Source organism: Rhineura floridana, chromosome 1, assembly GCF_030035675.1.
Source record: "Rhineura floridana isolate rRhiFlo1 chromosome 1, rRhiFlo1.hap2, whole genome shotgun sequence".
Lineage (NCBI taxonomy): Eukaryota > Metazoa > Chordata > Lepidosauria > Squamata > Rhineuridae > Rhineura > Rhineura floridana.
Window position 1 is genome coordinate 285,577,254 of NC_084480.1, and position 21,865 is coordinate 285,599,118.

General features: G+C 42.2%; 1 protein-coding gene and 1 long non-coding RNA gene across 2 annotated transcripts in view; one reads left to right on the forward strand and one right to left on the reverse strand.

The window, feature by feature from the left end:
- Positions 1-526: 526 nt before the first annotated feature.
- LOC133373656 (uncharacterized) lies at positions 527-6,018 on the reverse strand. The gene is made up of 2 exons (XR_009759733.1): positions 4,868-6,018; positions 527-3,575 (listed from the first exon to the last, which is right to left on the reverse strand). It is a non-coding gene; the product is annotated as an uncharacterized LOC133373656 (long non-coding RNA).
- MTDH (metadherin) overlaps positions 5,153-21,865 on the forward strand; it is a 57,966-nt gene continuing 41,253 nt past the window's right edge. The window contains exon 1 of the mRNA XM_061603582.1: positions 5,153-5,972. Within this exon, the coding sequence (XP_061459566.1) occupies positions 5,520-5,972 (453 nt within the window). The 5' untranslated portion in view covers positions 5,153-5,519. The remainder of the gene's footprint in view (positions 5,973-21,865) is intronic.

Consider the following 21,865-nt stretch of genomic DNA (forward strand, 5'->3'; position numbering starts at 1 on the left):
AACTTCAGGCCTATGACTAAAACTTTGCTGTTCCAGTGGCATTTTAAGGTAGTCTTTTTCGGTACACCACTTAGAAATGTAAATGATTAAGTGCTATATAAATGTTTAAATAAATAAAAATAAATAGGCTATTGCAGTATCAAGAAATACAAAATACTTTATAGTGCAATCCCTGCATTTTACTCATTAGTGTGGAGTTTACTCTTGTAACATCTACTCAAGATTAAGTCCTATTGAATTTAATGGGTCTTATTCCCTAGTAAGCGGGGTTAGGATTTCAGCCTTAATCTATATTTATGAGTAGATTCAATACAGCATTTGGCATATGATGTATTGTGTAAATAAGCCCGTGCCGACCCACCAAGACGTAGCAGAACGGTTCCCAACCTTTATGAGTAAGGGACCCCCTTTGTAATCTCAAAAATTTCTGTGACCCCCACATGCTAATTGTTGTAATGTTAGTCTCTGTTAATTGAAAAATACATAATGAAGTGTTAAATGTCACTTTTTTCCATGCAAAAACAAATATGATTATGTTGATATTTATTATCTGTCCTTCACCAGACAGTCCCAGGGCAGGTTACAGCAATATAAACAACTTTTAACAAATTTTGAAGGAAATGAAAAGAAGATAAAGGTAAACCACCCAGAGTGGTGAACAGAGCCTGGTTGATGCCAGGGCATTCGGACTCTTTAAGTGTTCCATCTGTTCACAACAATGCCTCCTCTTCAGCACTAGGCTGAGGAAGCACCATATGACAGTAATAATGTCTGACAGACAGAATGTTAACAGGTGAAGCTTTCCCCATAAATTGTATTTCCTTACTAGAAAAGGCTTAATTTAATTTCTGTTTACTTTCTGTCTGCCACACTGCTGTTAAAGACACAAGAGCACTGCTCTTCCCCAGTGCCAACCCTAAACAACAAAATTTGGGCAACTTAACATATTTTAAAGTATTTTAAAATGAATATATACAGCTATGTAGAAACACACTCAAAGCCTTAATAGCAACAAAAATACACTGAACATATGTAATTTCACATTTTTAAAACTTACTTTACCCATATTTTTTTGCTTACTTACTGCCTTAGGTCAGCCACTAACTCAGCATAACCTACCGCATATGGCTGTTGCTCCACTGAATTCTATAGGACTTACTTCTGAGTAGACCTGATTAGGATTGCAGCCTAAGTCCTTATGTTATAGACATAAATTTTTATTTCCTATAGCTTCCTTTCTTCTTTGTACTAGAAAGCCCCATCCCCCTCCACACCAAAATAGTCCAGCTTCAGAGTTTCAACAGAATCTTAGTGTGGTATGATTACTACAATTTGATTTACCTGGGAGTAAGCCCCATATGAAGAGACTTACTTCTGAGTAGACATGTATATTGTACTATAAGTTAACCGTACAGTGAATTTTTAATGAGTGCCCAGGTGTGTATTTATGGGGGGACGCTCCAGGACTCCCAGAGCCAATCAACTTGATCAATCTTCCCCCACTGCCATTGACAAAAGAGCTGGGGAGAGGCACCGGATATTAAGTAAGGCCAGCTGGCCCCTTCCCTTGATGCACTCATTCGACTGTTGTACTGCTCAGCTCTCTGTGTGGCGGGAACTGACTGTGCCAGCCGGAAGGAAGGGGAGGCGGAAGCAACTGCGTGCACATGCAATGCAGATTCACAAATCGGAGGTGCAAAGACCAGCCATTAATTATTTTTTTAAATTAATAATTCTTCTCTTAGTTCTTTTCAACCCCCCTGGGATGACTTCATGATCCCCAGATTGGGAATCACTGACCTAGCATATATGTATAACAAGTCGGACCAGCCACAGAATGTAGCATTACAGAGTGCTCTCTTTCAGGGTTCCAGCTAGCCATGCCCCTTTCCAAGGCACTCCATTTTATGTCCCCTACCCTGGCTTTGTTCTCTCTCCTCAAAAAAGGATACTTAATGTTCCATAGCTACTGGGCATCTCTCTGGGTTGTTTCAGAGCGTTCCCCCCATAAGTTAGTGTTGTTTTAACCAAGAATGTTGTTGTACTTCTGCAAACCTTGGCTTGTTGGTATCTTGTGTGTGGCTGGTACTATTTCTGCTATGTAAAGATCAGGGTTTGGAGAATGTTTTTGTTGTTAGGAATATTTTGAGTAAAATGGTTCTGCAAAAGAAATTTCTTTCTTTCAACCAGGGTAGCTAACCTATTTGGGCTTGAAGACTACATATGCCTTGGCTAACCCTCTGGGTAGGGTATGGCCAAAATTGTGTGTGCCTACCCCTACACTCTTTCACAGGTGCATACTCTCATGCAACCACACAGTCCTGCTCCACAGCTGATCCATGCAGATCAGCCAAGGAGGGAGTTATTGAGTGCTCCCTGCTCATCAAATGATCATGTTATGGCCCAAAGGGGGAGATTTGCATACCAATCAGGATGCTGGGTATCTAATTTTTATTACTGCCAAAATCAGTGGGGTCTTGAGGGGCCAGTAAAATTTACTTGGGAGGCCTGATAAGGCACCCAGGCCAGTGGTTAGTCACCCCCATTTAAAACAGTTTGCACTGCTCTTCAGCCAAACAATGTCTCCCAGCACAGCATACCAAGATCAGTAACAGTTCCTGCCTTAAGGTTTACAATCTTAAAGAATAGGACAACAAGGAAAAGGGACTGGGAGGGAGGAAGAAAAAAGTAAAATGAAGCACTAGTTCTTAGTTACACAATTCAAACAGGTGGAAGGGAAAGAGTTAGAGGAAAGAGGAGCCAAAAGTCGAGGAAAGAGGAGCCAAAAGTCGAGGAAAGAGGAGCCAAAAGTCGAGGAAAGAGGAGCCAAAAGTCGAGGAAAGAGGAGCCAAAAGTCGAGGAAAGAGGAGCCAAAAGTCGAGGAAAGAGGAGCCAAAAGTCGAGGAAAGAGGAGCCAAAAGTCGAGGAAAGAGGAGCCAAAAGTCGAGGAAAGAGGAGCCAAAAGTCGAGGAAAGAGGAGCCAAAAGTCGAGGAAAGAGGAGCCAAAAGTTGAGGAAAGAGGAGCCAAAAGTCAAGGAAAGAGGAGCCAAAAGTTGCTCGGCACAGTTAAGCTGGTGGAGTGGTCTGGCTTCACAACTCTCCATGGGCCTGATAGAATAGCAGATACTAGATTTTTTGTTTCTGTGCTACATATGCAATACAGTAGAATTGCGCTAGAGGAAACAAGCAGTGTCCCATTAGCTCAATAAGTAACCACCATTTTTATACGTTACTAAGATTTCCCATGTCAAACCATGAAAGGCTCACAAAATCATAGCATTGGAAGGGATCCCACAAGTCCTCTGTGAATGAAGGAAATCCACAGCTACAGCATCCATCTGAAGAAGAGTTTACCACCTTCCCAGGCCGATCTGCTATCGAACCACATGAATCGTCAGGAAGTTTTTCCTATTCTTTAGTCAACAATTGTCATTCTTCCAATATGAACCTTTTGTTTTGGGTCCTGCCCTCCGATTCTTTATTTGCTGCTACTCACAGCTGTGGGACAAATAGCAGCTGGCTGGATTGGCACTGCCTGGAATCACTACTGGAATGTTTATGGCAGTCTTTCTAAGCTGTTTGAAGGATTAAAATGAAATGTTCAGTATCTAAGGTCTTGTATTGCAGTCATATCTCCATAAATAAATGGGTTAGATGTACATTATTATTTTTTAATAAATAGTGAACATTTATAAAAATAGATTACAGTATCCCTAAAAACTTGGCCCCTCACAGACCCTGCTGTGCCTTGAGCATAAGCCTTGAGTCCACTGGGAATTAACATTTTAAAAAAATTATTCCACACTTAATTACAATGGCCTTTTATAAGGAACTACACTTCCCAGAATTCCTTGGGGAAAACTATGACAGTGGAATAATAGTGGAATAAATGTATGGTGCAAATGTGACCAAAATCCATTCATTTCCCTAAAATGTGTAGGTTAAAACACAGTCACCCACACAGCCTTGCTGCTCCTTGCTTTTCTCAGTGAAACGTTCTGCGTAAACACATGGTTTATTGTATTTCTAAGATGACTGTTTCTACAAACAGACTCAATTAAAAGTTAAAAACAAACCATGTTATAAAATAGCAATACCACACAACCCCCACAAAAACAAATTCAGGGATTCCTGTTACAATAAATAAATAAATCCAAACAAGCAATTGTTTTCCTGGTATGAGGAGGGGAACCTTCCCATAAAGCATGCTAACATTATGCCAAAATAGCGTCTCTGTGTGTATGCATTTCTTTTGTATTTTCAAAGTTATTACCATAGTTCTAATACCACCACAGCTCTAAAAATGGGAACGGACTGCCTTCAAGTCAATCCCGACTTATGGTGACCCTATGAACAGGGTTTTCATGGTAAGCGGTATTCAGAGGTGGTTTACCACTGCCTTCCTCTGAGACTGAGAGGCAGTGACTGGCCCAAGGTCACCCAGTGAGATTCATGGCTGTGTGGGGATTCAAACCCTAGTCTCCCAGGTCATAGTCCAACACTCTAACCATTACGCCACACTGGCTGTCAATTCTAATAGTAATTAACATTAATAATGTATGTTATTATTAATGATATATATTATACATATATAATGTATATATTACTTGTATATTTCACCTTTCCCCCAAGGAACTCAAGATGGAGGTATACATGTTTTCCCCCACCCCCATCATTTTATCTTCACAACAACCCTGTGAGGTAGGTTAGGCTGTGAGGTAGGTACTGTCCCAAAGTCAGCCAGTGAGCTCCACAGCTGAATGGGGATTTGAACTCTGGCCTCCTAGATCCTAGCCTAACCACTAATTCACACTGCCTATATAATTAATTAAATTAACATTAATAGCAACAACAAATCTTCTTCTACCTTTGTTTTATTATTAAAATGTTTCAAAAAGAAATTTCCACGCTCTTCTCCTCTTCCACTTTTCTCCAAAGGATCTGTGTCAAAGGTCTGAGTGAGCGACGTGGTCGAGGGCAGTAGCTCCTCCCCTTCAACCACCCCACCGCTCCCTCGGCGAGGAAATCACTGCCACGTCGAGATTGCTACTTACACTTCCCGTCCCTCCTCAATCCCACGATAGGAATGACGTGTACCCTACGAGCCTTCGCTTTTGCGCCGACTAACATAGTCAGGAAGATAGGAAGACGGGAGATGGAACTGCCGTCAGTGAAATAGGAGGAGGCCGGAGCGCGCATACGCGCAGGCGCAGCCAGCGCCTCCCAACCAACGGCTCCTTCAGCTGCACGTGACCTTTTCCGTCATCCCGTGCGCCCCCCCCACGCACGCGTCCGCTTGCTAGAACGCTGCGGAGGGGTGACGTTGCGCTGTTGGGCCGCGAGAGGCTGAGGAGACCCTTATCCGAGCCGAATCAAAGTCGCTCAGCGGCACCAACCGCTGCTTTTCGTCCCGTTGGCTGGGAGCCGAGTAGAGCGGCCTTTTGGCTTCTTGTCGGGCGAGAGATGCGCTCGGCGTGACGTGAGTTTCTGCTCGGTCTCGGCCCCCGCTCGAGGGAGCCATGGCTGCGCCGACCTGGCAAGAGGCTGTAGCCCAGCAGGCCGAGATGGTGTCCGCCAGGCTGCGGGATGTGCTGTCGGCCGGCGTGGGCCTGCTTCGCACCGAGTTGGGTCTGGAGCTACCGCCAGGCCTGGAACCGCAGCGCCTGCCCACCTGGTTACTGCTGCTCTGTACGTCCGTCTTGGCGCTAGTGCTCCTGTTGGCGCTTCTGTGGGCCGCGGCCTACGCTCGAGCAGGAGATGCTCGCAGAAAGCGCCTCAGGAGAACAACCGAGATGGGCGAGGAGGAGGACGACGAAGAGGACGAGGAAGAATTGGCGATGACACAGGGCTTGACAGGAGGAGGAGGAGGAGGCCCTAACAAGGGGGTATCTGGGACGGCTACGATGCTCTTGCTAAAGGGAGATGAGCAGAAGAAGCGGAATAAAAAGAAGCAGCTGGACAAAACGGGCAGGGTGAGTGTAAACGTGGTGAGAAAGACAAAATATTGAATGGTACCGAGAGAATTTTAATGTATTGATCCAGCAAGTAGTGCCTTTGGGGGTCTACTTTATACTTTCTTCATGTCGCATTCGTCTCCAAATAGCTCCATGCGTGTGCTTAATTGAAAGTTCAATGGCCAATCTGGACCTGATGTTGCAATTCTGAAGACACTCTCTCTTCTTTCTCCCCCCCTCCGTTCTTTTTTCCTTTTTTTCAAGTAGTATGTTAAGTGGAGTCTTGCAGAGGATTGCAACACTACTTCCATAATTTTTGCACCTTAGGTTTTTTTAATACAGAAATAATCTCTACAATCATCTGTGAATCCTTGCTTTTGGTCACGCTGTGGTTGTGACCATGAGCAGTCCTTTACTCTTTTAGCTGACCACAATACCATTTGCACCAACTGTCTTCTTCCCTGTAAATATACAGATACCACAGTGCATATATTGTCTCATGTGAGGATCTGCATGATATCTGCTATACAGGAAGTGTACTGTGTGAAGCAGTGGTCCTTGAGGACTTTAGTGTCAAATTTTCTAACTTTACCTCATTTAGTGGATGTCCAACCTGTCCTGGATGGGGTTGCACTCCCCTTGAAGAAGCAGGTTCGTAGCTTGGGGGTTCTCCTAGAACCATCTCTGTCACTTGAGGCTCAGGTAGCCTCGGTGGCACGGAGTGCCTTCTACCAACTTCGGTTGGTGGCCCAACTACGTCCCTATCTGGACAGGGATAACCTGGCTTCAGTTGTCCATGGTCTGGTAACCTCCATATTAGATTACTGCAATGCACTCTGCGTGGGGCTGCCTTTGAAGACGGTTTGGGAAATGCAGCTTGTACAAAATGCAGCGGCCAGATTGGTAACAGGGACCAGATAGTCCGAACATATAAAACCGATTCTGGCCCGCTTGCATTATCTGCCTGTATGTTTCCGAGCTCAATTCAGGGTGCTGGTTTTGACCTATAAGGCCTTACATGGCTTGGGACCGCAATATCTGATGGAACACCTCTCTCGATACGAACTCACCCGTACACTACGTTCAAGATCAAAGGCCCTCCTCTGGGTGCCTACTCCAAGGGAAGCACGGAGGGTGGCAACAAGGGAGAGGGCCTTCTCAGTGGTGGCCTCCAAATTATGGAATGGTCTTCCTGACGAGGTGCACCTGGCGCCAACACTGTTATCTTTTCAGCACCAGGTCAAGACTTTCCTCTTCTCCCAGGTATTTTAGCATGTGTTTTAAATTGTTTTTATATTGTTTTAAATTTTAAAATTGTGTGTTAAATTGTTTTTAAAATACGCGTTTTAAATTGTATATTTGTTTTAATATTTTTGATTGCTGTAAACCGCCCAGAGAGCTTCGGCTATGGGGCAGTATACAAGTGCAATAAATAAATAAATTTGGTGCAGATAAGTCTGTTAATAATCTATTTTAAACCTAGGTATACATTGGAATAAGCCTTGATCAGCCTGGTGGAACTGAGTAAATAAATGTTGGAATGGGTTGTTTAGTCATTTCTTTAATTCACACAGGCCTCATTATTAAAGTGGCTAAAGAGTAGCTGTTCTCCCTCTTTGCGAGGTATTTGCAGTGGTTGGGCAATGATGCTTATTCTGGATTTGAAGACTGAATATTAAAAATGTATTTACAAAGCTAACAGTAACATGGCAGTGAACAGACCGGAAAATTTCCTTGCTCTGGTACTGAGTGACATCTAAGAACTGGGAGTTGTTTCCAGACATGTGTGAAATAGTCTGGGAGTCTTTTTAGACTCTTCCCTCTCACTTGAGGCTCAAGTAGCCTCGGTGGTTAGGAATGCGTTTTACCAACTTCGGTTGGTAGCCCAGCTACTTCCCTATTTGAGTAAAGAGGACCTTACATCAGTGGTACATGCTCTGGTAACCTCACGTTTGGATTACTGTAATGCGCTTTACGTAGGGCTACCTTTGAAGACAGTTCGGAAGCTACAACTAGTGCAAAATGCGGCGGCCAGATTGCTGACAAGGACCAAGCGGTCCGAGCATATAACACCTGTTCTGGCCAGCTTGCACTGGTTGCCAATATGTTTCCGGGCTAGATTCAAAGTGTTGGTATTAACCTATAAAGCCTTATACGGTGCGGGACCACGATACCTTGCGGAACGCCTCTTCCGATATGAACCGGCCCGTGCACTACGTTCTGCTACGAAGGCCCTCCTCCGGGTTCCAACTCACAGGGAGGCCCAGAGGGTGATGACAAGATCTAGGGCCTTTTCAGTGGTGGCCCCCGAACTATGGAACAGTCTCCCTGAGGAAGTACGCCTGGCGCCGACTCTGCTCTCCTTCCGGCGCCAGGTCAAAACCTTCCTATTCTCTGAAGCATTTTAAGTTACACTGATTTAATTTTAAAAATGTTTACTGTGTTGGATTGTTGCTTGTATTTTAGTATTGTTTTGTTATTTATTGTATTTTTATGCTGTTTTATGTTCACCGCCCAGAGAGCTATTGCTAGTCGGGCGGTATATAAATTTAATAAATAAATAAATAAAATAAATAAATATTTGTCTAAAAATTTGATGCTGGCTCTCAGATCTGAGGGTGGTATCTAGGAACTTGAACTGCTACTCCAGTAATGGTGGTGAATGAGATTCAGTAAGACCAGTTACTTTTATCACACTACTATTTGGACTGTGGTAAAACTGGCTCAGCTCGCTATTCAAATGGAAATGGTCTGCCTTCAAGTCGATCCCGACGTATGGCAACCCTATGAATAGGGATTTCATGGTAAGCGGTATTCAGAGGGGGTTTACCATTGCCTCCCTCTGAGGCTAGTCCTCCCCAGCTGGCTAGGGCCTGCTCAGCTTGCCACAGCTGCACAAGCCAGCTCCTTCCTTGTCCGCATCTGCCAGCTGGGGGGCAACTGGGCTCCTTGGGACTATGCAGCTTGCCCACAGCTGCACAGGTGGCAGGGCACGTAGCCCCTGAGCCACTCACTGTGGGGGTGATCTTTAGCTGGCCCTTGACACCCAGTAGACATGAGCGAAGATTTGAACTCACAGACTCTGGACTCTCAGCCAGGCTCTCCTCCCCACAGTGCTAGACCAGCTATGTTCTCACTATTAAATTACAGTAAATTCTCAGACTACTGTAGTCTGCTATCCTGCTATCTGGTATAACAGCTTATTTGAAAGACTCATAGGTATAAAGTTATAAGTGACACAGTAACTATAAATTATATATTTTGAAGTCTAATGTGAAAATATTGTGGGATATAGTAACCTGAGATTTCAGACCAATAGCATCCTCTACTCTAGATGACTCATGTCATGTCTCATTCTTTTCTTGATTGTGGCACATTTTTAGGAAAGACAAATAGTGAACTGAAGCCTGTGTGTGTGTGATACATTGGCAGCGTTTTAAGATAGGTTGGCACTTTCTAGAGAGGCCTTGGGCTAAAATTGTGTCCACTTTAAACTTTGTACTATTTGCAAACTTAAACAGTTGGGTGCGATTGGCAGGGTCTTTAAATATGACACCCAAGTATTTTTCCTCTTCTGTAGTGCCAGAGCCTTGGGCCAGTCACTGCTTCTCAGCATCAGAGGAAGGCAACGGTAAACCACCTCTGAATACCACTTACCATGAAAACCCTATTCATAGGGTTGCCATAAATCGGAATTGACTTTAAGGCAGTCCATTTCCATTTTCAGTGCCAGAGGTAGTGAAGGATTCCTTAAACCAATGCACTGAATTGCTGATGGTCCAGATGAGAGCGGAAAAGCTTGAATTTAGTCCAGCAAAATGGGTGGTGATGGTTTGAGTAGGGATTGACCTAAGAACAGGTGGATTGCAAGTTCTCAAGAAGATCACACTCTTTTAAAGAGCAGTTGAGCAGCTTGGAGATGTTCCTGATTCCATCTTTACTTTTCATACCCAGATGGAATCTGACAAGGTCTGTCATTTTCAGCTGCTGCCCCTTCTGGGGACATAGCTTGTGTTTAGTAACTTAACACATTACAATATACTTTACACCATGCTGTCCTTAAACTCTTCAGAAACTGATTTTTGTCTTCAAAGTCCTAAACTGCCCAAAATATCTTGGACCATCTTCTCCTATATGAACATTCCGATGGGTTGGATCCTAACCAGTCCTCTGAACAAAAAAGCTTTTTCTGCTCATGGAGAGAAGGTAACTGTGATCCAGTTTTTGCTAATCTGTCCTTTCCTCTCATACTGCTTCACTCTTGAGCAGATTTTCAAGGGACTGCAGAGAGAAGGAGAGATTGGCAAAAATGTCACCCTTCCTGTCACTGGCAGGAGCATCCTGTAAGCAGAGGTTTAAGCTCATGGGACACTCCTGCCAGGAGAATCTTAGTTAGGATTGACACCTGTGCTTCCATAAATATTTGAGATGCTGCTTTAGGAGTTTTATTTATTATTTATTAAATATTTATTAGATTTATATCCCACCCTTCCTCCCAGTAGGAGCCCAGTTCGTTTTCATGATGAACTTTGTAATTATGAGGAACAGGGTCCTAGTGACAATGCCTACTGTCTGGAGCCATCTTCCAAGAGAGGTTTGCCAGTATTGTTGTCTGTTTCTTTTTAGATGACTTGTGAAAATGTTGTTGCAGAAAACCTATCATCAATATTATTTTTTAATACTGACTAGTTTTAATCATTTATATTTGATGTTTCAGTGTCTAGGTTTTTATAGATTGTTTTTAATTTTATGATACACTCGTCTTTGTTTTAATAAAAAATGGGATGTTAAATACCATGGTGGTATTCATTGCTAGTGATACTCAGAGTAGACCCATTGACTAACTTAGGCTGACTAACTTCAGTGGGTCTACTCTGAGTTGGGTTTCATTGAATACAACCCCATGCTTTTGCCTTTGTCCTGCATTTTCCAATTCCATACCACAATCACTAAAATGTAGTAAGGCCTGTTTCAAAATGATTTCAAAGGAGGATTAGAACTTCCTGGCAAGTACTAATTTAATAAGTTCTGCCCATAATTCCTATGCAAGTAAGTCAGGGATACTTTTTGAGTTTGGATAGATAGGCAAACCCCCTTCACACACACCCCAAACCAGAGCCCACTCTCTCTGTTTTTCTACTGCACACACATAATTTTCAATCATGATAATCTGATCACTCATTCAGTTGTCTAGAATTCATTTTCAGTCCCAAATTCTGCTAGCCAGGCAGCTGCACATGCATACAGTCTGCAAATCACTGCATGTTACAAGATCTCACCTTGAAAGTGAATCCTTTTTTTCAAGCAAGTCCTTTCCTCATTTAGCAGTTAATATTGAAAATAGAATGGTAAGACTTAACAATCCTCAATTCAGGTAACTTTTCTTGTGATTGGGAACATCTTGCCAATCGGAAGTCCTCTGGGCACAGTCATTTGCATGAAAGAGGGGCATCCCTGACAGATTCCCAACCATCCATGGCTCTGCTGTTACGTTTCAACTTCCCCAGTGCCCATGTGGTGCTATCTGGCTCCTGGATTAGTCACTTGCCTCAAGCTGGAGTGTGGTGTGTTATTGAGAGAGAGATACTCAAGAGTAAAGCAGAGAGCTCAGCAGACTCCAGAGATTGGAGAGAAGTAAGCACCAGCATTCTTCCTTCCTTCTTGCTTTTACAGTCCCCTTTGCAAGCAAAAGGTTATAAGAGGGGAGAAAGAGGCTTCTCTGCAGCTATATCTCTTTCCCCCCCTTTTTCTTTCATAACTGTAGTCAGAAGAGCATAAGAAGAACCTGCTGTATCAGGCCAGTGGCCCATCAAGTCCAGCATCCTGTTCTCAAAGTGGCCAACCATGGCAAACCCGCAAGCAGGACCTGAGCACAAGAGCACTATACTCCCTCCGGGTTCCAGCAGCTGGCATTCAGAAGCATTCTGCCTCCGACTGTGAGGCAAAGCAGTAGCCTTTGATATGGTTATCCTCCATGAATTTGTCTAATCCTCTTATAAAGCTGTCCAACTTGGTGGCCATCACTGTCTCCTCTGGGAGCAAGTTCCATAGCTTAAGTGTATGATCCGTGAAGAGGTATTTTATTTTATCTGTCCCGAATCTGCCTGCATTCAGCTTCATTGGATGTCTACAAGTTCTAGTGTTACGAGAGAAAGAGAAAAACTTCTCTCTAGCCACTCTCACCACGCCATGCATAATTTTGTAGACTTCTATCATGTCACCTCTTACTTGCCTTTTCGCTAAACTAAAAAGCCTCAAATGCTGCAAACCTTCCTCAAAGGGGAGTTCCTCCATCCCCTTGATCATCTTGGTTGCCAGTTTTTGAGCTTTTTCCAACTCTACAATATTGTACAGCCATGAAGGTGGCTGTATACTATAGCCAGCGTGGATTTTTCACACAGTATCCTTCCGGATCGCCTGGAGGGGTTAGGCATAGGGGGTACTGTATTGCAGTGGTTCCATTCCTTCCTCTCTGATAGGCACCAAAGAGTAGCATTGGGGGATGAGATTTTGGACCCTTGGCCTCTCACTTGTGTGGTACCACAGGGCTCTATCCTCTCCCCGATGCTATTTAACATCTATATAAAGCCGCTGGGGACTATCATCAGGAGATTTGGGCTGTAGTGTCACCAATATGCGGATGACACGCAGCTCTATCATTTAAATCTTCACTGAGGTTGGCTGTAGAAATCATATCCAAGTGCCTGGACTCGGTGAGTGGCTGGATGGGAAGGAACAAGCTGAAGCTGAACCCTGACAAAACTGAGGTACTGTTCGTGGGAGACAAGGGAAGGTTAGGGGATTTAGACCAGGTGCTCAATGGGGTACAGTTGCCCCTGAAAGACCAGGTCCGTAGCCTCGGGGTCATTCTTGACTCCCAACTGTCCATGGAAGCTCAGGTTTCGGCTGTGAGCCGGGCAGCGCTGTATCAACTCCATCTGATACAGAAGCTACACCCCTACCTTCCCAATCATCTGCTCCCATCGGTGGTACATGCCCTGGTCTCCTCTTGCCTAGACTACTGTAATGCGCTCTATGTGGGGCTACCCTTGAAAATGGTCCGGAAGCTGCAACTGGTACAGAATGCAGCGACGCACCCGATTAAAGGCAGCTGCCGGTGAGATCATATCATTCCAGTGCTAAAAGAGTTGCACTGGTTACCAGTTGCTTACCGGGCCCAATTCATGGTGTTTGTTTTGACCTTTAAATCCCTGGTTTCGGCCCAGTCTATCTAAAGGAGCGCCTCCAGCATCATCAGCTATGCCGCCCAACAAGATCAGCCTCAAAAGACCTTCTTTCCATCCCATCAGTCAAAACAGCCAAACTGGTGAGGACTAGAGAGAGGGCTTTTTCAATTGTGGCCCCCACCCTGTGGAACTCCCTCCCAGATGATCTCCGCCATGCCCCTTCTATGATGAGCTTCTGCCGGGCCTTGTAGACCTGGCTCTTCAGGCAGGCTTTTGGGGTGGGTTAGATTTTATCTTTATTGTTTTTAGATTTTTAATGCCTACGTATTGTATGCCTATGTTGTACGTTGCCCAAAGTGGCTGGACAGCCAGCCAGATGGGCTACTAATAAATTCAATAAATAAATAAACATTCCGCAATGTTAAATTGAAAATACCCCCATGCCATTCTGATGCTTCCCATAAGCTCATTTCAAAATAAAACCTTACCAAACTTACAGTCCTGAACTCAGAAACGCTTGCCTCCAAGAGGTCTTCTGTATCTTTAAAAGTTGTGCAGAGGGAAGGGAGAATTCCACCTTGTGTTTTTTCCCATTACAGTGTTGCAAGAACACCTGCACTTGGCTGACATTCTCTTCTCCTAAAGATATAGGATCAGTCTCAGGCCCTGAACCTGGCAACCTTAGTGGGAGGCTACATGTGCCTTCTGTAGAATAAAAAGGTGGGGGAAATGCTGAAAAGCAATGATACTGTTCGCAATGTTTTCCTTTTGGAAAGGGGCTTCCCTTCTACCCAGTGCCCACCCACCCAATCTCCTCCCCTCCCCTCTCCCTGCCCCTCCCCCAGGTCAGTGTTGGACTGCGACCTGGGAGATCAGGGATCAAATCTCCACACAGCCATGAAGCTCACTGGGTGACCTTGCGCCAGTCACTGCCTCTCAGCCTCAGAGGAAGGCAATGGTAAAACCACCTCTGAATAGCATTTACCATGAAAACCATATATCAACTGTCTTAATAATGTTGCTTCCTCCCTGCTAAAACAAGATCAGCACAGCACATGTCTTCTTTCTATTTTTTGGGCTGATTGCAGAAGTTGCCACCACTCACCATATGCTCAGAGGCACATGTTACCAAATTCTTTCAAGCTACATAGGAAGTAGATTGGACTGTGAAAGACCAACCCAAATGGTGTTTGCATTTTGACAACTTTGTAGGGCAGTACAATATCTCAGAGAGGAGTTCAGGTCTCCTGGTCCCCTGGTGCATTCACTAAAGCTGCCCAATTTCCCTGCTTTTTAAAGTTTGATAGAAATATCTGTGGGCTATAGGTACGTTCTTAAACCGCAAGGTTTTTTGCCTATTAGTGAATCCTTCTTGTGTTGAGGCAACCAGAACTGTACACAATATTCCACATGCGATAGATTTGTATAATAGCATTATGATATCAGCATGTTGTTTTAATGTTCCCTAGGATGGGCCTTTTTCATAGCTGCCACACAATGGGTGGATATCTTCATTGAGCTATCCACTGTGACCCTAAGGTCTCGTTCCTGGTCAGCCACCACCAATTCAGACTCCATGAGTGTGTATGTGAAATTAAGACTTTTTGCCCCAATATGAATTACTTTACATTTGCTCACATTAAATTGCTTTTGCCATTTTACCATCCATTCACTCAGTTTGGAGAGGTACTTTTGGAGCTCTTCACAATTCCTTTTTGTTTTAACAACCCTGAACAATTTAGTATCATCAGCAAACCTGGCCACTTCACTGCTCACCCCTAACTTTAGATCATTTATGAACAAGTTAAAAAGCACAGGTCCCAATACTGATCCTTGGGGGACTCTACTTTCTACAGCCCTCTATTGGGAGAACTGTCCATTTATTCCTACACTCTGCTTTCTGTTTCCTAGCCACAAGAGGACCTCTTGTTTTATCCTATGACTGCTAAGCTTACTCAGGAGTGTTTGGTGAGGTACCTTGACGAAAGCTTTTTAAAAGTCAAAGTACACTATGTCCACTGGATCACCTCTATGTGTTCATTGACAATCTCAAAGAACTCTGACTTCCGGGAAGGGTGACTTAGCCTGTGCCTGCTTTTGAGACGGGCTCCTGCCTCAAAAGAAGCTTATTCAGATATATCAGTCAGTTTTTTCTTTTTTTTTGACTGATTAAACTTCTCCCGGGTAGGGAGAAACGAAGAGATTAACCTCAAAGCCTATTTTTGTTGGGGCGACCAGATCTCATTAATTTATGGGACGAGGTCCAGCCGACGAAGGTGGGACGGATTTTCAACAGCAAGCTCTATCTGATAAAGCGAACGTTCACCTTATCTTCTAAGAGAGAACGCACTAACAGGCAAGCACCCTTCTTTCTATATTTTTCTTTTACTTGACTTAAATTGTTGCTGTTTAAAAGAGATTTGCCAGATTGATCGGTTTTTGACATCTCACTGGGGAGCCATAACTTCTCTCTGCTACGCACTAATTAATAGCTTATCTCTGTTTTTGTTGCAAAAAGCTGTCCTGGATTTGCATTCTAAAGATATACACAGAAGAGGGATTTCTATTCCAGATTTTTATTTTGAAGAATATTATATTGTCTGAGACTACTCTCTTTTTGGTCTATTTTATTTTGACGAATCTGTTTTCTGACGACTGCCATTAATTGTTTCGATCCTGGGAACTGCATTTTGTTTACTTAACTATGGAGAGATAAGGCTGTCTGCTCTGTTTATATTGTGATGTCACCAAGTTTGGAGTATTAACCCAATTGTTGCTGAAATAAGAAGTGGTTTTCCTATATTTTTCTTTTAAAATGGCAATTAAGAAAGTGGCTGAGAATCTGGAAATAACTATGTTTCAGAAAATAATGGATGAGATTGAGATAACGAAACAAAACCTGCGACAGGGTTGTAAGGAGTTGAAAATTGAATTGAGTAAAATGACGCAGGAGATTAAAGATATAGGGGTCCCTGTGAGAGAGGTGACCCTGGAAGGGGTCCCTGTGAGAGAGGAGACCCCGGAGATTGGAACAAACGTGGAACAGGAAAAAGATTTGGAGTCTATGGACTTTAGAAATAAAATCTATTGTTTGGAGATACAGGAGATTAAAGACATAGGGGTCCTTGTGAGAGAGGAGACCCTGGAGACTGGAACAGGGGTCCCTGTGAGAGAGGAGACCCTGGAGACTGGAATAGGGGTCCCTGTGAGAGAGGAGACCCCGGAGATTGGAACAAACGTGGAACAGGAAAAAGATTTGGAGTCTATGGACTTTAGAAATAAAATCTATTGTTTGGAACTCAATGTTATCTCTGAAGAAATTAATGAAGATTCTAGAGATAAAGTTATCAATGGCATGGATAATCTTCTGGACTGGAATGACGTGATGGAGCCCAATATAGAGAAAATCTATGGAATTAACTGCAGCCATGTGACAATGGAAAAACTTTCAAGAGATGATCCAGTGTATTTTGAAAAAAAGAACAGAGATATGATTTTACAGCAGTATTTCAGCAACCTATTTAGAATGGATGGCAAGAAAATATTTGGGATAGAGGTAATTCCCATCAGACTCTTACTATATGACTATGGCTTTGACAGCAAGATTATTATGGAATACTGATAATGGAAGATTGGATACTGAAATTACTGGACTTAACAAGACTACTGAAGATGGAAGATGGAAAATGGAACTAATAGGGATAATAGAACAATGGCTACTGAAATTACTGAACCTAACAGATTCTGATGTGATGGATTAATTGAAATGTTTATTTTGACTATGGTTATGACAATAAGATTATCATAATTAGTAATGAGATGGATTAATCGATACGCTTATCTGGAAAAAAAAAATTGATAGATATATTTCTTAAAGAATTGAAACCTCTCTTTGACTTTTTGTGGAAAGAATAAAGTAATGTTTATGAGATTTGATGATTAAGTAAGATAACTATTGGAGGAAAGTGATTTTATAATATGACTTAAGAGACAGGATTGTTATATATTATAGACTTATAACTGATCTGATCTTTGACAAATGGGAAGTCAATATTTTACTCTTTATTTTTTATTTTTATTTTTATTTTTATTTTTTTATTTATTTTTTTTGTTTAACTATTTTTGATTTTGTTTTTTGTCTTTGAATGTTTTATGATTTCGTCTTGTATGTTTTATGAAAATTTGAATAAAAATTATTGAAAAAAAAAAAAAAAAAAGACAATCTCAAAGAACTCTAATAGATTAGTGAGACAGAACTTACCCTTGCAGAAGCTATGCTGGTTCTGCTTCAGCAAGGCTCAATTTTCTTTATACTTGATTATTTTATCTTTAACAATACTTTCTATCTATATATATAATAGAAAGTATACCGGAAAGCAGAATAATAGAATTAAAAAGCAGGGTACACATCCCATCAAAAGGAAGTTAATGATGAGGGTGGTCTCGCTTCTGCCCCATGTTTGATAGAGTAACATAAAAACAGGTACCATATTGGAGTAAATTTATTGGAGGATGTCTCCCCCAAGCTTTTTTTCACTCTTCAGTTAATTTTTCATCTAGTGCAAGTTGCCAAAGTCTGGTAAACCATTTTTTTATCAATAAATGTTCTGCCCCCTTCCAATTTTTGGCTTTTTCAAGCCTTGCTGCAAGTAGGAATCTGGATAGGAGAGTCATCTGAGTTTTAGGAATCCCCTTTAAGGAAAATAAGTGCCAAGGCTGAATCTGGCATAATTGAAGCTTTAAGAACTTTACTAGCAATTTGAAGAATCACTCCAGAATTGTCTCTCTATTACAGTCCCACCATAAATATAGGAAAGAGCCACTGATCGGGCATCTCCTCCGGAACAGAGGGGAGAGGGAGGAGTTGATATAGTTCAGTTTGACTGGAGTGAAGTGCCACTGATGTATAACTTTCAAAGCATTTTCTTTGATGAGGGCTGAGGTGGCTTTTGAGTGTGGGCATACCTATATATCACTCCATTCCTCTTCTGTGATTTCCCTCCCCAGATCTTTAGCCCAAGCTTTACATGGCAAATTTTCTTTTTCATATTTAAACTCTAATAAGAGACTATAAATTACAGAAATAGCGCCTTTTTGGCCGGAACTTCTTTGTTTACACAGGGCTTCATAGGATGTCAAAGAACGTAGCAAACCTTCCCCTTTGTAAATTGTGTTTATAAAGGAGGATACTTGTAAGATGCTATACCAGTTGACTCTTAACCCAGGGAGACATTTTTCTAATTGAGAAATTTGTAAAGGATGTCCTTAATCAAACAGATCTCGCATCGTTAGCAATCCTCTCTGCTCCCAGCCTTCAAATTGCCTATATTTGTCAATGTGACAAAATTTGGGGTGGGCTAGGAATGGAAGAAGAGGGGACAGCCAAGGCACTAGTTTGGATCGAGTCCAGATTTCCAAGGTGGCGTTCAAAAAAGGGTGTGTGATTGAGGAAAGAGCACATTTAGACAGTGTAACAGAGGGAGTAATTGTGTTGATTGGCATTTCACTTCTGAAGTAATTTCTATTGAAATGCAAGGTATACTTAGATCAGAATGAATCATTTGAGCTAGCTGTTTAATCTGCAATGCTTCATAATATAGTTGCAGATTTCGTATGCTAAAACCTTGCTTATTACTCAAGCAATACAGAACTGCTTTGATTAAGCATGAACATTTACCGCTGTTACAGAAAGAGTCAAGCATTTGTTGACATTTCTGTAGGAGTGTCTCGGGGAGATAAATGGGGAGAGTTTGGAAGAGGAAGAGGAATTTGGGCTGAATGGCCATTTTCACTGCAGCTACTCTGCCAAGCCAAGAAAGGGAAAGGTTTTTCCAAGAATAAAGCTCAGTTTTAATAGTTTGCATTAATGAATTGAAGTTATGCTTTTTCAATTGTTTTAAGTCTTTGGTAATAGTTACCCCTAGATATTTAAAGCTACCAAACACCAGCCGGAAACCAAATACATCACTCAAGTGAGTCTGTGCTCATAAAGGGAAATTGATGCAAAAAAAGTTCTGACTTTCTGTAGTTGATTTCTAACCCCGCCACTTGTTTAAAATTAGCTAAATGAGTTTGCAGCCCTGGGAGCGCGTCATGAAGTTCCCGTGAAAATAGGAGTATGTCATCTGGAAAGAGGTTGATTAGGTGCTCTTGGCCATTAATAACCAAACCTTTAATATTTGGGTCTGCTCTAAGCTTATTGGCCAGTACTTCTATTGTAAGTGCAAATAATATAGGAGATAAAGGGCATCCCTGCTTGGTGCCTCTTGTTAAATTAATAAAAGGGGAATCAAATCCATTGATACAAATTGTCACTCGGGAAGCAGAATAAAACTGATGAATTACATTAAGGAAGTAAGGACCAAACTTTAATTTAGTTAATAAGCTGAATAGGAAAGGCCATTCAAGACTGTCAAAGGCCTTGAAAGATCTAAGTAAAGTGGTGCAAGAGGAGCGCCTGTTCTTGAACTATGATATTAAGAACCCATTTTACAGCATCTGAAAATTGCCGCTTAGGAATAAAACCTGTTTGATCGGTGCGAATGTGTCTAGAGATGAAGACATTTAGTCTCTGAACCATTATCAAAGTAAGTAGCTTAGCATCTTGATTCAGGAGATCTATTGAGCAATAGGACCCCAGGGAACATGAATCTTTATGAGGTTTAGGGATGACAATTATTCCAGCTTGTTTCCAGGTCTCTGGGATCCTATTTCCCTTCATAATTCCATTCATCAGTGCTTGTAAATGAGAAAGGAGAATTTCACTAAATGTACAAAATTCTGCACCAAGCCATCAAGATCTGGAGTCTTTCCATTTTTCAGATGTCTTATAGCAATTTCTATTTCTTCAGAAAGAATAGGACTATTTAAGTATTCTGACTCAACGAGAATTTGAAGGTCTGTTAAAAAATATGTCAACAGAAAAATATTCCGGTGAGTCTGTAGCATACAGATTAGTGTAAAAAACAGATGCTTGACCTATCGTTGAAGCTGTATAAAAAAGGTCTTAACGAACCATAAGTTTGAAGGGGAACCTCAGTCGTAGGGCATGCTAACTTTTTTCAGAATCTCCGTGAATGGCATGAAACCTTTGCGGCGCTGCAAGGTATTGTGGAGAACATCTTGAAAAATCTGTAATTCAGCATTTTTGTAGGAGATCCTTTTAAGCTTTCACAGTACAGCATAGATTAATTGTTGCATGCAAAATCGCTCGAAGTGAATAACAGTGTCCCTCGGGGGACCACCTTCGTTTGATTTACGACGCAGAGCACAGTGAGCCCTTTCAATATCAGCTTCTGCTACAGGTTCTGTGAGGCGCAGTTGCATAAGTAATTCAACAATAAAAGCAATCATATCTCCTTTTTCGGTCCCTTCTGGAACCCCACGTGTGTGCTGATTCTGCCTGTGATTACGATCCTACTGATCTTCCAGTTTAATTTGGAGATCTAGTACTTGATCCGTTAACTTGTCCGTTCTGATCTTTTGTCTTAAAGCCAGCTCAAAAACTTCATCAGCATTTGTAGTAATTTCTGCAACTTGGGTGGTCAAATCCTTAAACAACTGTTCAAGACGTTTGAGAGCAGCTTGCCAACTCTCTATAAGATTTGTTGCATTTGTGCAGCTAAATCTGCCAGAGAGAGTTCAACAGGGGTCTTTGACAGTTTTCCTGCCTTCACTTTATTAGTCGCCATGTTGAGCTTGTCAGTTTCACCCCCCCCCCCCACTGAGCTGTCAAAAGTTGCAATGTAACAGAACAGGGATGTTAAATGTTAGGAAAACTAAAATTAGAGCATTTGCAATCTCCTGTAAGTCTCCAACCAAAGCTACTCACAGGCCATGAAAAGTATAGGCAATCATCCATTTGCAGGACAAAAGAAATGAGGAATATCACCGAGATCCAGGGTTAAGCAGCCATCTTGGCAGCGGGCTAGCCACGCCACCTATTGAAATAATTTTTGGTTGGTTTTTATGTTTGTAGCAAAGTGCTCCTCAAATTCTTTTTTAACATCCCATATTTTCTTTTTGCATTTTTTTTGCAAGAATATGTACCTCTTTTTATTCTCATTTGGACAAGACCTCAATTTTTTAAAAGAAGCTTGCTTTCTTGCCTCTAATAGCTTATTTGGCTCTGTTCATTAACCACGGCAGCATCCTCTTGGCTCTGGTGGTACCTTTCCTGAACTGAGGTGTACACTTGAGTTGAGCTTTTAATGTTGCGTTTTTAAACAGCTGCCAAGCACTTTGGAGTGACTTGATCCTCTGGACTTTGCCTTTCAACTTTCTTGTTACCAATCCCCTTAATAGCACTATGGTCACTGCTCTTAATTGGTTCAGCAATGCTTACGTCTTGCACCAGGTCCTGTGGGCCACTTAAGATTAAGACCAGGGCCACTACCCCTCTGGTCAGTTCAATGACCAACTGTTCAAGGGCACAGTCATTTAGGGTATCTGGAAATTTTAACTTTGTCATGACTGGAACACATATGTAGCTAGTCTGTGTCAGGGTAGCTGAAGTCACCCATTACTACAACATTTCCTAGTTTGTATACTTCCTCAATTTCATTTTTCATCTCAAGAGCTCCCTGAGCATGTTGATCAGGGGGACAATAAAACATCCCTAGTACTAAATTACTCTTGGGGACCAGTACCACCACCCACAAGGATTCTGTGGAGGAGTCTTGTCTCTTTTAGGGTTTCTGCCTTGCTGGATTCAATGCGCTCTTT